The sequence below is a fragment of the Prorops nasuta genome, unplaced genomic scaffold (genome assembly GCF_024137725.1).
Source record: "Prorops nasuta isolate Cenicafe-Biocafe unplaced genomic scaffold, Cenicafe_Pnas_1.2 PNAS00018, whole genome shotgun sequence".
In the NCBI taxonomy this organism is placed as follows: Eukaryota; Metazoa; Arthropoda; class Insecta; order Hymenoptera; family Bethylidae; genus Prorops; species Prorops nasuta.
This window is the reverse complement of record NW_027116815.1, coordinates 79,642-94,485: the sequence shown is the minus strand read 5'-3', so window position 1 is coordinate 94,485 and position 14,844 is coordinate 79,642. Positions and strand designations below refer to the sequence as shown.

General features: G+C 39.9%; 2 protein-coding genes across 2 annotated transcripts; one reads left to right on the top strand and one right to left on the bottom strand.

Moving 5' to 3' along the window:
• Window positions 1-308: 308 nt before the first annotated feature.
• LOC136780112 (uncharacterized) lies at window positions 309-4,576 on the top strand. The gene is made up of 6 exons (XM_066738224.1): window positions 309-320; window positions 400-484; window positions 549-628; window positions 835-911; window positions 1,617-2,013; window positions 4,510-4,576. The coding sequence occupies exons 1-6, from the start codon at window positions 309-311 to the stop codon at window positions 4,552-4,554; spliced, it is 696 nt and encodes a 231-aa protein (XP_066594321.1). The 3' UTR covers window positions 4,555-4,576.
• LOC136779994 (uncharacterized) lies at window positions 3,493-14,621 on the bottom strand. Its single transcript, XM_066737999.1, has 6 exons — window positions 14,427-14,621; window positions 6,873-7,186; window positions 6,325-6,551; window positions 6,012-6,230; window positions 5,828-5,931; window positions 3,493-5,749 (listed from the first exon to the last, which is right to left on the bottom strand). Exons 2-6 carry the CDS (start codon window positions 7,183-7,185, stop codon window positions 5,620-5,622), a joined length of 993 nt encoding a protein of 330 aa, XP_066594096.1. The 5' UTR covers window position 7,186; window positions 14,427-14,621; the 3' UTR covers window positions 3,493-5,619.
• Window positions 14,622-14,844: the final 223 nt, after the last annotated feature.

Below are 14,844 nucleotides of genomic sequence, written 5' to 3'. Positions count from 1 at the left end.
AGATAACATCACCGGAAGATGCGAGAACTATTACCGACGGTTACTCTTCGACTCTGTAGGTAATATAATTCTAAACATATCACGCTACTAGTAGAGAACGTAAACACAGACACTCTCCGAACTCCGTGACATTGTGGATAAAGTAGGAAAACACTGAAAAGCGTATTCCCTCGACTCGCAGTATCGAAGCTCGACAAGACCGACCTTGAAAATTTTTATCATCGGCGCATTAACGCAGTGGGAGAAAAATAATTGCTCCTATAAGATTAAACGTATTACGACATGATCGCATGCAGTATAGATAATATATGCTTTGGATTGTGCCAACTCGATTGAATAAATTCTCACTCGCGATTATTTTCGATAATGCGCTAAATAAGATTTTATTTATTGGCGAAGGAGTCAGTGTCAGCGGGTAGTTCCGAAGAAGATTTCGGCGAGTTCGCGAGCATGAAGCAGCGCAAGAGTTCACGCGAAGCGAACAGTGGGATAAAAGCGGATAAGTTGCTTCCACTGTAGTGACACAGTATTTTTAATGCTCTTCGCAGTATTTCTCAAGTGCGATAGAAAACTTGCTTTTTTTCACCTGGATGTTCAATATATATGTATGTACGATAAAGAGAAGAAGGTGATTGTTTATTAGAATTATTATTATATATATATATATATATAGACAAAAAAGAAGAAAATCCAGAAGCTGCAAATAGAGTCGAGAGTCGAAGGCCTCTAGGTCTCGGATTACCTTGAGTTCGATCACCATCGCACACCGTTACCTCCACCAGCCAGCGTGCATCGGGTTTCAACCGGTAATACAATTATTATACTTTCCTTTAGGAAATTGATTTCCCATTCGAGCCTCTCTCAGTACAACCTACAATGTCCCTTGAAAAACAACGTCAAGTGCAGTCTTCGTACGTGTTTTGTTTTTTATACACACACATATATGTGTAATACACCTGCATAAATTCGAAAATCCCTTCCTGTAATCTTCTCCCGTAAAGTCAATAATAACAATGATAATAGTCTAGAGAAACGAACAGTGTCGTTTGAGTCTAACTATATATATATATATGTATATACGTACGTAAGCCTCGATAACGAGGAGAGGTCAGAATTTCACAAGATTTCTCGAGCAACTCTTTTATTTACACTTTTCTCTCTTTTCCCACCTATACTCCCCCTCCGTTCGGACGAACATTAATTTAATTAAGTGAGAATGTACACTAGTGCATACGCGTACTATCGGCACTATGTATACAGTGATAAAAAAATAATTTGATTAAAAGAAATTTTGCTTGGTTCATTCGCAATAAAATTCTTTACTCTGTTGCAATAAATATTGCATCCCGTAGAATTGAATTTTTTCGCTTTAAATTCGAGTGGATTCTGCTAAAATAATTATGCATAAAAACAAAGTGAAATTATTTATCGCAAATGTCGAAGAACAAAGTTTGTTTCAATTAAATAATTTTTTTTATTTCTTCACTCATATTTTTTCACTCCGTATGATCTCTCTCGTGTACGCATTCAGTTACACATTCTCACTTGCGTCATGTTTGTGTTGGATTTCGTTATGCGAGCTATATTTGTTAATAAGATGGAACAATTTTTTTTAGAGGGAGTGGCACCAGCGGAGATATGGATCTCTTGAGTTTGAGTATTACGTCGATGGGTTTGGAGGTGAAGAAGAAGAAGGAGCTGGAGAAGAATTTTTCCTCCGAGAGAAAGGATGTGTTTGAAAAAGTGCCAATTATCAGTTTGGACGAGGTTGCCTGGCACGACACTGCCGACGACTGCTGGTTGGTTATCTACGATTACGTCTACGATTGCACGCAGTTCTTGAAGAATCATCCCGGGGGTCAAGACGTTCTGCTGGAGTACGCGGGAAGGGACGCTACGCTTGCCTTCATCGGCACTGGACACTCCAAAGCTGCCAGGAAGATTCTACAAACTTACCTCATTGGCGAACTTCCTACCTCGGAGAGAATCTTTCGGGCACCTGGTGGCGTCAAGGTCGAAGATTTCTAATCTCTTGTCTTTTTTTAATATTTATCGATTACGTCTACGAGTGCACGCAGTTGTTGAAGAATCGCTTTCATAATCGCTGGATGCTCCAAAGTGGTTAGGAAGATTTTACTATCTGACCTCGTTGGTGAACTTTCACCTTGGAGAGAATCTTTCGTGCACCTGGTGGCGTCAAGGTCGAAGATTTTCAGCTTCTTGTTTTTTCTATTATTTATACGATTACGTCTACGAGTGCACGCAGTTGTTGAAGAATCGCTTTCATAGTCAGTGGACACTCCAAAGCTGCCAGGAAGATTTTACAATCTTACCTAATTGGTGAACTTTTTACCTTGAAGAGAATCTTTCGTGCATCTGGTAGCGTCAAGGTCGAAGATTTTTAGCTTCTTATTTTTCTTATTATCTACGAGTGCACGCAGTTCTTGAAGAACCATTCCGGATGTCAAGACGTTCTCCTGGAGTACTCGAGAAGGGACGCTGTACTCATCTTCGTAGGCACTGGACCTTCCAAAGCTGCCAGGAAGGTTTTCCAATCTTGCTTCATCGGTGAACTTCCTACTTCCGAAAGAATATTTCATGAACCTTGTGGAGTCAAGGTCGAAGATTTATAATCTATCATTTTTTCCCCTCTTATCAACAAACGCGATTTTTCTCATTGGCTACTTTGTGCAATCTGCTATGTTTAGTAGATTTCTTCATTCACCCACTTTTGAAAGAGTCTCTCGTGCACCTGGTGGCATTAAAATCGAGGATTTCTACTTTTGATTTTAGTCTTAATTATACTATTATTATTCTGCTTTTTTCTCTTTTATCATTATTGTTACGTCACACCAATCTTTCGAATTTAATCAACGAGCGCGATTTTTCTCCTCGACTACTTTGTGCAATCTGCTATTTTTAGTAAATTTCTTCAACCACCCACGCTGGAAAGAGTCTCTCGTGCACCTGTTGGCGTCAAAGTCGAGGATTTCCACTTTTTTTCTGCTCTTATTTATATTACCATTATTATTGTTGCTACGCTAGACCAATCTTTGGAATTTGATCAACGAACGTGATTTTTCTCCTCGGCCACTTTGTGCAAACTACAATTTTTAGTCGATCTCTTCGACTACCCACCTCGAAGAAAGAACCTTTCGTGCACCTGATGGCAACTTCTGAGAGTCGAGGACTCGCAATCTTTTATTTTTCTTTGTCCCACTCGTATTATTATTATTATCGTAACACCACATTAACCTTTCGAATTTAATCAACGAACGAAGGCGACTTTTCTCCTTGGCTACTTTGTGCGATTGAATTATTATATCTGCTCGATTTTAAGCTTGTCAGCTTACGAGCAACAAAGTTAGACCTCTCGGATAACCTGCTGTCCGACTGATAATTAAACCGTGGTCTCTCTAATTATTATAATTACTCGTGGTTTCTAAGTGTGTGTTCGTGCGTTCGCGTGGATATCGAAAGAAAAAGAAGAAGAATACAGTAAGCTTTTATTTGGTTGGTCCTCTAAACATTTATGTTATACACAACACGTATAATACGGCGTAATAGTATATACTTTAGCTCGATCGTGATACTCGATTATAATATATCATATATATATATATATATTTGCATCTTCGATCACCGTCGCGGAGTCGATTTCTGCTCTCGCATAATCGGCTTACATACAAAAATACACGTCTTATACACTCGCTTTATCATCGACGCTCCTCCTATCTTCCTTAAATAAATTCTTTTACAGACCGCGCGTGCATTACTTATACTCTCGACTTCGCATTTGATAAGTTTATTTAGAAAAAAAGCGAGCTTTTTTCTCCTTCGCCAATTTATGAAATTTATAGTTATCGAATTTAATCGAGCAACCGCCTATACATTATATATATATGCACGATTTTATCGACTCGTCTGAAAACTTTGCAGCAATGTTTATTTTATTTTATGCGATTCATTGGCCGGTAATTAGTCCAAGCCAATTATAGTCAACAATGCGTTTCGTGTGTATATATATGTAGAGTATTACAGAAGAGTCGTCGAAAACTTGTCTTACTTGGCTCTCGAGCGATCTTAAACGTTCGGTCTCTGTATTTACAAAAGCTTTTTAGAAGTTTCGCGCTCCTGGCAGTCCTGGCTTTTCGTCTCTTTCCAGATTGTTCCATGATTCAATGCGCAACCACTTTGCATCATCATTATTTTACGTTATTATTCTACTTTTATATATCCGTTTACCTAAAAATAGATCTATACTCCTTGTTTCGTCGTTTATGCGATCAATCCTGTGCGTTTAGACGTAAAGTGTGTTATTCGAGGTCCTTGCTTACGGATCCTCGGCTTTATTAAACGCATATATAAGTGTAATAGTCTTATCTGTACAATTTGTTTCCACTTACGTCGAGTTTCATAAAATAAACTAGTCGTTTGACAATGTACCATGTGGATAGAACATTTTCTTCACTTTATCCACAATTCCATCTAGATCCATTTTTTTTGCAGGATGCTTTCAACTCGACAAGATGCAGAGGATTTCTTACAATCTGATTCGATACAATTCTGCTGATCGAATAACGGGACGTTCGAGTTTTCTTTTTTTTTTTGTTTTTACAATTAAATTATTTTCGTTAGACTGCACTCTTGCAACTCTCTCCCTCTCTTTCTTTCACACACACACACATGTGCTCCTCTGGATTACGTCAAAATTACAATTAATCTAAAACTGCAGAGGTGACGCTCTACATCACTATAATATATATCTATAGGTGGTCCTTTATAATATTCATTATGTACTATAACCACCACTACGTGATACGTTTCAACATTGACATTTAAAATATACACTCTACCTCTTTTGCACGATTAAGCTAATCGACAAAAATTTCCTCTTCTTTTTATATATATACTACATTACATTTGATTTTTCTTAAAGTATTCGTATCGCACAATAAATCTATCGCTTTAGTTTCATCCAGGAAATCGTTTTTTGTTCGTTATATATATATATATATATATATATATATATTCTTCCACAATTACAGTAATTTCTTACCGTTACAACTAAACTGATTCAGGAAGAGAGATAGAGAGAGAGAAATTGTGCAGTGTACACAATGAAATGTTTACAGTACAATCTAGCTAGAATTATATCGTTGGTAAGCTTTCTTTAAAACATATACATATATATATTTAGAGATAAAGATATTATAGCAACGATACACGAGCTATAGATCATTCATTCGTATTAAACGTTCGTGAGAAAAATAAAGCTTTCGCACAGGTGAAGTATATTGGTAAAGGAAAATTCGTCTGACTATACATCTTCTCCTCCCCTTTCTACGTTTTAGAAATCTGACTTTTAGGTGCAAGCTGTGACGAAGCGCGGAGATCGCGCAGCAAGGAACTTTTGGCCGTAAAAAATTCTTTCCTTCGCAATGTTCAATAATACATAAACAGTAGAATGCAGCAAAAGCAAAAATCATGGAAATTCTTCAGCATTGACGGAAGAAGAGTTATACCCTCGATCAGCAACGAGGGGAAAAAGAACAGCGATATGCTATATATATATCGCAAAACAGGATGAGAATCATATCGATCTTCCAGCTATCTCGTTTACATCAAATTGCAGAAAGCCACACCGTGCTCGATTGCAGACTGAAGAGCTGTGGTCTCCATGCAGAAAGCTCCATCCTCGTACATCGTTGCTATTCGTTGCTGTTGTGCTCGTGTTTCGCTCTGTGACCTGTGATAAATAAAATAAAAATAAATAAATGTTTAAATTCCAAGTAATAATCGATCGGCAAAAATTAAATAACTCGACCTTGAAGTCCTCAAACGTGGCAGCGACCTGATCTGCTGTTGCTGACGTTGTTGCTGCTGTTGCTGCTGAGGGTGGTAGGAAGATTGAGGGTTGCCACGATAAAGCTTTATAAGATAGAAAATTAGAGTCGTTGTATAGAAATATAAATAAAGAAGCAATTTTTTTTTTCTAAAATTGTTTATACTTGTTGCTGGTAGCGTTGTTCGCCAGAAATTGCTAGTTCGGCCAGGTAATCGCGCAATTCCGTTTGGCTAAGCAAATCTCGACGGATCTGGTGGGAGCTCGTTGCGGCTGACATCGTGTTCGAGCCAGAGTCTGACCAAGGTGGTGGTGGTGTGTGCGATCGCGAGAGCATCGCGTATTTGTGCCACAAATACTCGTCGTACGTCGGTGGTAGACCGGACTGTGGAAAAAAGTTTTTTAAGTGAAAAAATCAATAATTAGTCAGACGTATCATAAAATGCATTAAAAAATCATTTTGAGCAGGGTGATCTGACCTGCCAGGTTTTCGCAATTGCCACGTCGTAAGTGGGGGGTGGGGAGGTCATCGAGGGAATGGCGTAGACGTGTGGCGAGTTTCGATTTGGCAAATAATTTTGACAATTGCTGGATGTTTCGTTGCGACAAGTTGCTGGTGCATGTGGTGTTTCAGGAATAATGGCGTAGATGGCCTCTGGCACCGAATTTTCTACAACTCCACCACCCAGGATACTCGAACCCGAATCTGTAAATAATCGTTGCAGTTTTGGGAGCAAATCATAAAAAAAGACTCGTACTGTATAGTTTATGAGTATAGACAAATATTAATATTCATAGAAAAATTTTATAAATTTATATAATCGATTAAGTATTTCAACTCTCATATAATATTTAATTGTAAATGGTAATTTGTTATCGCATTAATTAAAACTTAATTAAACGAAGAAAATGGGTTTAAAGAAATCTAGATTTATATTTGAGATACTATAATAAAATTGCATGTTGTTTCGTATGATAATTAATTCTTCTCTCGTATATCTATATATGTATATGCATATGTACTCACCTATATAAGTATAATGAGACTCGGGTCTCTCGGCGCTTCGAGCTCTCCGCGAGTGCTTCGAGCGTCTCTCTTGCTTGGTGCTCTTCGTCGCTGGCCTCGACTGCTCCACGACGGAGCTGCTGCTGCCCATTTCAGGACTCGTTCTGTTCTTCGGGCCCCTCGCATCCTCCTGCTGCTGCTTTTTCGAGCTCCTTGCTTTGGACGATTTTGGAATGAAAATCGTGAGTTTTCTAGTCGACAGGGAGCCTCCTCGAGATTTTTGAAGATCCACCACTACGCCGCAGCCACACACTGGGGTGTTCTCCTTAGGCATTCTACAAGAGTAACATATATATATATATATATATATATATACATAATAAAATCATGTAATTAATATTTACTACGAAATAGGGTAGAAATTAGATTGGACCAGTAAAAACATTATCGAGTGATTGCCATTAAAGGACCATTACAGGCTATAGTTATTAATAGACCGTGGCACACGAGGTCGATAACGTACGTCGCGGACACGTTTGGTAGAATGCATGTCGCGCACCTGCACCGACACGTTTCGACCAATCAATTTAATCCCCGTACAGAGCTCGCACTACCAATCTGTCAACGATTTAAAGTCAACATATTCTGCAGAAACACGAGAAGTGATAAATGGTCCTTGCTAGTAGTAATATCAACCATATACGAGACAAGCACAGGGAATCTCCAACGCGACAATTAAATTAAGTATCTTCTGCTGGAGGGAACTGTGGAATGGTCTCGGTGGGATCTTTCTTGCATTATGGTTTAAAATTGCACGACAATGACAAATGATCCTTTCTACACCGCAGTGTACGAGACACTTTCAGTTGTAAATAGAAAACCAAGCAGAGAATTGCAATGTGAAAATTAAATTAATTATCCCCCAGCCGAGAGAGTTGGGAACTGGTCACCGAGGAATATTTCCTTCCTCTTGTGTTTCAAATCAAATTGTCTGGCTGTTTTCAGTAAATCAAAAATTTCCCCTTTGCACATCTTCTATCAATTTTGCACAATTTTATTTTCCACAAAAATCATTCATATATCCCTATTAATCGTATATCCTCGTCGAAACTCTCTCCTTCCTCCCCTCCACCCAAATGCATTTTCAAACTCCGCGAGAACCCAGCATAATCTCAAGGAGCTCTCGGTGAGGTACAGCTAGGTTGCTCAGGATAAACGATATTAATTTATGAAAGTTACTGTTTTGCCTCGCGAAGATTATATTCAGTCAGAGTTTCCCGGCTTTGAATTTCAATAGCTATATATAGCGTTTGTTAATCGAGGAGAATATTTTCAGGAGTACGAGTAAACGCGTCGAAATTTTTGCGAGTGGGAAAGCTCATCGGTTTAATTCAGCAGAGAGCTAATGGGAGTATCGGGATGGAGCGATTTGGAGTTATAAACAAGCGTTCGGTGAAAGGGGTGGGGGTGGGGGGGGGGGCGACCAGAAGAAGGATGAAAGGTGACCTAGTTGGCGAAGGGTGGTTCGTGGTGGGCCATCTCCGGTGTCACTGGATCCTGCCCCGGCGTGACCCGGTTTTACCTGGTCCCCCTCCTCTCATACTCTCTCTCTCTCTCTCTCTCTCTATATATATATATATATATTTACAAAACCACAGTATATCAAACCCTCCCCCACCCTTCGAGCATTTAACACTAGCAGCACCGATTGAGCCAGCGTCCCGTTGAAATTTTTAAGTAGAAAAGGACACGTGTGGCCCTCCATCCCCCCTCCCGATACATAACCGAAGCGTTAATGGTCGAGTCGAAGTAGCTCGAAATGAAATTATTCAGAAATTATGCGAGGCAAGTGCGGAGGTTCCTCGAGGCTTAATTACTGACATAAAGCTTTGTAGCCCTGCCTCATCAGCAGCTTTATTTCCCCCAAAGAATTTCTCACGTAGTGTAACAGTAATTTTATACCTATACGTACGGTATATGCAGGAGGCTAGAGCAGCCTGCAATTGCATTATTCATTAGAGCCTGTAAAACCCTCTGATGAAATTATTCATGACGCGAGTAATATCTTTGACGAAGTTGCATAAGTGCATTGTGAAATTTCGGTACGCTTATCCCCTCTTTCTGGTAAATCTTGTAGGGACGTCGGTGCAGCCCTCTCCGGGAGCTGTATATATATATATATATATATATATATATGTACATAGTATAGTACAGTATACCAGTAGTACAACCAAAGCGAAGCCTCCAATTTCCAGGAGAATTTCACTGCAAACACCGAGTCAAGCAGCAATCACTCCTGAGTGACGTGGAACTTGCTGCATGCCTTCTTAGCGATTATCCTTGGCTCTAATGAAATTTCTCCGGTGAAAGGTGCCTTGCTTTCCTTTTTTTCAACACTCTCACTCTTTAAACGCAGCGCTTTATAATTTATCTTTATTCCGACTCTCTCGGCGAGGTCCATGGTTGTGAAAAGTTCGCGCGGAAGCTTACGGGGGGTGAGGGGGGGGGGGTGGCTTCATTGCTAGGAAAAGTTGCCTCTTTCACCATGACTAATCAAAAGGGATCGTGTCGGATTAGGAACATTGGATGATGAAAAGAGAGGTCCTGCGAGAATACTTATGGCTCGCTTCGGGAAGAGTCCTTTCATACAACTTTCAAGCGTCCCACGCGGCGTGGAAGCTAATATTTCAGGATTCTCTGCATTGAAATCTTTGTCGAAGCTATTAATTAAATGTCGAGCTGGTAACTATGTATATTATTCGTGTTTCTTGCGAAATTGGCTCCTTCTGAAAATTCGCCTTAAAGAAATAGAGGGAGTGGGGGGGGGGGGGGGGGTGGCAGTGTGTACTTGGGATAATCTTGCGAGGGCACGATGAGTGGTGTAAACTTTCTTTCTGGTAATAGGAGAGGACACGAGTAGAATCCGAGAGGGTGCATCCGTTTCTTTTTCTTCCATTAAATACAACACTATATACGTATATATATATATAGCATTGTGTTTATCTCGTTCTCTTTCTCTCTCTCTCTCCTTTGTCCAGCCAAGTAGAAAACTTGGCATCGAAAACTCGTACAATCCTTCGCCTTCACAACATGTCCATTTCTAATTCCGAGAGCTTCGAGAAACTTACCGGGATAAATAAAAATCAATTCTTAGAAGTCTTTCATTCACTTATCAGAGCGATATAACACGGTATACAAAACTGATTTGCTCGACCTCGTTTCCACTCCGAACTTTTTACCTCTTAATCTTTTTCTTGAACGTTAATTTATCGCTTCTCCAAAAATATCGCAACGAAAAGGTAATGTATCAAACGTGAAATTGATAATGCGTAATAATAATATATATATAGTACTGTTATATAATTATGAAGTAACGTAAATCTTTCGAAACGATATCTTTGAGAAACCAGTGTAAGAAATTTGCCCCCCATAATCCCCCCCCCCCCTCTGTATATATATATATATATATATATATATATATATATATGCAACCATATCAATTTCCTTTATTAAATTGTGCAAGCTAAATTTCCATCAAAACAATTTCGTATCAGATTCAATTAAGTCACACGTGTGTAAGAGTATAGTACGCGAGCATTTTATCTTAATCTTTTCGCGAACGTTAATTTATCGTTTGTCCAAAAATATCATAATGACAAAATAGTATAATAAATACAAAAACTTGATACATTGCACAATAATATTACACAGTTATACGACAATGAAATAACGAAAATTTTTCGAGACGATATTTTTTAGAAAGCAATATAAACCATTTATCCCCCACAGGTCCCTCCTGTATGTACTATATATATATATATATATATATATATATATATATATGCATTCATAGCAATTTCTCTTGTTAAATTGTGCAAGCAAAGTTCCCATCAAGCCACTCTGCTACCATATTCCATTAATACACACCCATATATTTATATATACGTGTATATTATAAATTTGAAAGAAAACAGGAAAGGGATGGAGCGAGTTTGGAAAGTAGGGTCGTTATATCAGGAGTGGAGTGGTTGACTTTGAGATTTGACTCGGAGCCAATTGAACCGATGAATTTCAGAGTGTTTCTACGAAGCGGATTATTCCAGTGAAAATTTCTCAAGGGGTAGAAAGAAGTCGAGAGATAAGATTAAGTTGGGATAAGATATAATAGGGGAGGAGAAGAGCCTAGTATAGATACAAGGGGAAAGGGAAGGTGGTGTACGGGCGAGTCGAAGTGGTATAGGCGTATATATGAACCGACGGGGGAAGTGCATACGCGGACGAACCGATATGAGAGGTCGCGGTGAGCGTGGTGCGCGATGTGCTGTGTGCCAATAGTGGGATAGCGGATGGAGTGGTGATGCCAGTGCTGGTATTGGGCTGAGAAGGTGGACGGACGGTTGGTCGTGGGGGAGGGGGGGGGGGGAGAGGGAGGAAATCTGAAATTGGGTCTGCACCCGGCTGCTGACGCGGTGTGCACATGCGGGAAGGGGAAAGTCGGAGCCCTCGCGAAACCAGGTCGCCGCTAGGTCACTGAGCTCCATCACCGGCAAACAAACTCTCTTTTGCTACGCCTGCGAATTTTCCACTACTCACTCACCGCTAATTCTTATATCCCAAACTCTTAATTGCAGCGAGAGTGCTGTTCATCGCTGGCTGCCCATGCATGTCTGTAATCACTCGTCCGTTCAATTCAATTAGTTTTATTTTTTATATATATTTGTTTGTTTTATATATATATAGGTATTTACTGGAATCTCTCTGGCCGAGAGCGCAATGAAAAAACTGTTATTATTATGTTTCCCAGTTATAATACCACGAGATTTCTAGCTGCCAGAAAATCCCTCCAGATTGAATTCGGTGATGGTGAAAAGAGAGCTGCTCGGAGGATCTTGTGCATGCCGATAAAATTGAATTGACGAGACGAAGAATAGACAGAGGAGTCACTTGTTCCATTCTAGGGATAAATCGACGTTTTAGAAATCCATTTAGGCGATGGAAAGACGTTCTCGTTGCAAATGCATCGTAGTAGTGTGTTCCCTTAATTTTCATACTTTAGTTTGCCACTTTTCTAGCCTCCCACGAAGTTTACCTTGTTTTCTCCTTTCGTGCATGATTATTACTTTGGAAAGTTGACGATGATGCGTAGATTTTCAAGTTTCGAAGCTTTGTTTAATTTTGTGGAGCTGGCCAGTATAATAATTGGGATACTCTCATTTTTTTCTAATTCGTGCATGATTATCACTTTGAAAAGTTGGCAATAGTGTGATATTTTCGACTATAGAAGCTTCGTTTAATCTGGTAGGACTAGCTAGTATAATGATTAGGATACTTTCATTCTATTCTCTATTCATGCCTACATGATTATCACTTTGGATAGTTGGCAATAATGTAAACATTTTCAAGTTTTAGAAGTTTTATTGAATTTTGCCGAGCTGACCAGTATAATAATCAGCATATTTTCATTTCCCTTGATATATCCAAAGTTGTTATTATTACACCTTCGTCTCCCCCCTACGTATGTATACATAAAGGTATCTAGACCTTGCAATGTCTGGCATGACGTTGATTTTTCTCCTTTTCTGACTCTCGCTTTGATTATATTCAGAATTCCAGCACCCTAGCAGAGTTATGCCGGATTCGAGCCAAGTACGCTTCTTGGGAATTCCTGTCCTCGCTAGGAAAATCATTTGCCGGATGAGACTTTGGTAGAAATGGCGAAACGAACGTAGAAATTTCTTGAGGGTAAAAATAAATTTGTTGGTAAAAAGAGGAGCAAAGGCTCGAGGCAGCCTCATTAAAACGTAGAAGAGCCAGTGCGGTACTTTGAAAAAGCCTCTGTCACCTGTGTGTGTGTGTGTGTGTGTGTCGTGCACGTATACGTTCGAGCAGACGCAACCGAGTCTCGTCATTTTTTCGACCGAACGATGAGACTGCACGACGTAAGAATAATGACGCGTAAACAGAATTAAGTCAGAAGGATCGAGATGTAAAAGGAAAAAAAATTAATTGATTTTTCGAGAATTTTACAGGACTCCAAGCTTTCGATATATTTCTTATTCCAATAACGGATGCCATCGATCCAAAGTATTCACGAGAGATATACTGATTTCTCGGATACTGTAATTTGTTGCCACGTGTAAAACATTCCCCTCCCCCTCTTGAAATGAAAATTATGGCAATTGAAATTTCTCGAGTTTTCTAAATAAATGGAGAACACAAAAGTGCGCGTGGAAGGAATACGAGTGAAAATATCAGATTATTTACCGACTTTTGAAGCTTTCTGATTTAAAACCCCCCTCTACACAGGATGGCATCACTACGTGCCTAATTAGTACTGCTTTTTCAAGAACAAGAGGAAGCTACTACCCTCTTATACTGCAAACGTGGCAGCGACGAAATGAAAGTGGTTAAGGATAGAAACTGCAGCTTCTCCCTCTTTCATTTTTACGGAGAATTGAAAGAGAGCGCGAGTAAAGGGAATAATAATAAGGAGAAGCTAAAAGAGACAGGTTTTCAAGGGATGCAACTTTATGTATAGCCAGACGTAGGAGTCGTGAATTATTTCTGCTGTTAATTCGCAATAATCCCTGCAGACTTTACGATTCACCAGTTCGAACTCCGATCGACAATTTGACCTTTCTCCTCTCGCAGCCCTTTTCCACTCCTCGTCAATTTCTGTGTCTCCTGTTTGCTCATACCATTAGTCCAAGCTGTGAAAAGTTTTCGGAACCAATTTGCTTCTTATCGAATTATGAAACGGTAGAGAATGAAGGGAATGGAAAGGAAAAAAGAAAGCATCGCGGGGATGAAAGTTGAAAACATCGGAGCTCTCGGGGTTGTCTGATATTATTTCATCAGTAGTATAACTCGGTTATAGGCGCGTAACTAACTTTGCCTTCTCGCGGAGCAAAAGCGTACAAGTTTTTTATACAGAGAATTGGCCAGGAATTTCTCATCTGTATAAATCCCCTGGTATGGATTTGAGTCTGAGGGGAATCTCTCTTATTATGCCAGAGCCCGCGACCACGCGAAAGCAGAAAACTCGGCCTGACGCGAGCAAGTAGAAAATTCTCAATTTGGCGAATTCTTCGTGTCCCCTCCTTCGGAAGCAAGAGGAAAATCTGAAACTTTCGTATTTTCTTGTTTCTCGCCAGCATCCGTCACAAAGTTTCTGCCAGTTTCGCTTACATCCGTCTGTCTATACTCGCTTTTTCCCCTTGCAATTATTTATCCAATCTTCCAATCGATATACATATCTCTGTCATAAATCTGTCCGATAAATATCCAACCTCCGGATTCTTTCCGACAGCTCCGTTCTATTTTGGTTTTCAATGAGAGTTATACTGGATTAAAGCTACTACATATGTATATACATATATATATATATATCAATCCAGGCTGGATTTTCCTCGCAAACTAAGCGCTAATGAAAGCCAGTGGTGATTGGATTGCCATCGATTGGCAAAAATATTTGTTATGGTACGACAATGCTTGGATAAACCAAGGGTTTATTATTGTTATGGGGTGAATAAAGCAGGGGGATGAAATTTGGATTTTCATCCAGGCTGTGTTTACCTTGCGATAGTGCAGAAGGGTGATCCTTGAGCACATGGACCCGATCGATCGACACTTTCTAATTAACTCGGGGCTTTTAATTGATAATTTTAAGGATAATTAGGACGATGATCCTGCGTGCGTACGCACGTGAACTCGCAGGACCGAGTGGGTGAACCGAGCTTTGTTCGAATGAGACGGGTCGAGTCGAGCCGAGTCGAGTCGAGGCTCGTGACTGAGGAGGCTGTGTGACTGCTGAGGGAAGCCAACCCCCTCCGAAGCCCCTCTCGTGGCAACTTTGCAAGAGCTCACCGAACGTGCTGGGTGGGGGCCCTGAATCAAGGGTAGGGGACTCGAAATAGCAAAAGAAAAACGTAGTTTGGCGACAGGAAGGAAGCTTCTTCAGGAAATGACAATAAAGACAAAAGCACGCAAGAAC

Coding starts and splice junctions, on each gene's coding strand:
- LOC136780112 (XM_066738224.1), top strand. Junction 629..834: donor TGTACGATAAAGAGAAGAAG/GTGATTGTTTAT, acceptor ACTTTCCTTTAG/GAAATTGATTTCCCATTCGA. Junction 2,014..4,509: donor GGGCACCTGGTGGCGTCAAG/GTCGAAGATTTC, acceptor TTTTTTTTGCAG/GATGCTTTCAACTCGACAAG.
- LOC136779994 (XM_066737999.1), bottom strand. CDS start 7,185: ATGCCTAAGGAGAACACCCCAGTGTGTGGCTGCGGCGTAGTGGTGGAT. Junction 6,552..6,872: donor GTCTCATTATACTTATATAG/GTGAGTACATAT, acceptor GATTATTTACAG/ATTCGGGTTCGAGTATCCTG. Junction 5,750..5,827: donor CCACGTTTGAGGACTTCAAG/GTCGAGTTATTT, acceptor TATTTATCACAG/GTCACAGAGCGAAACACGAG.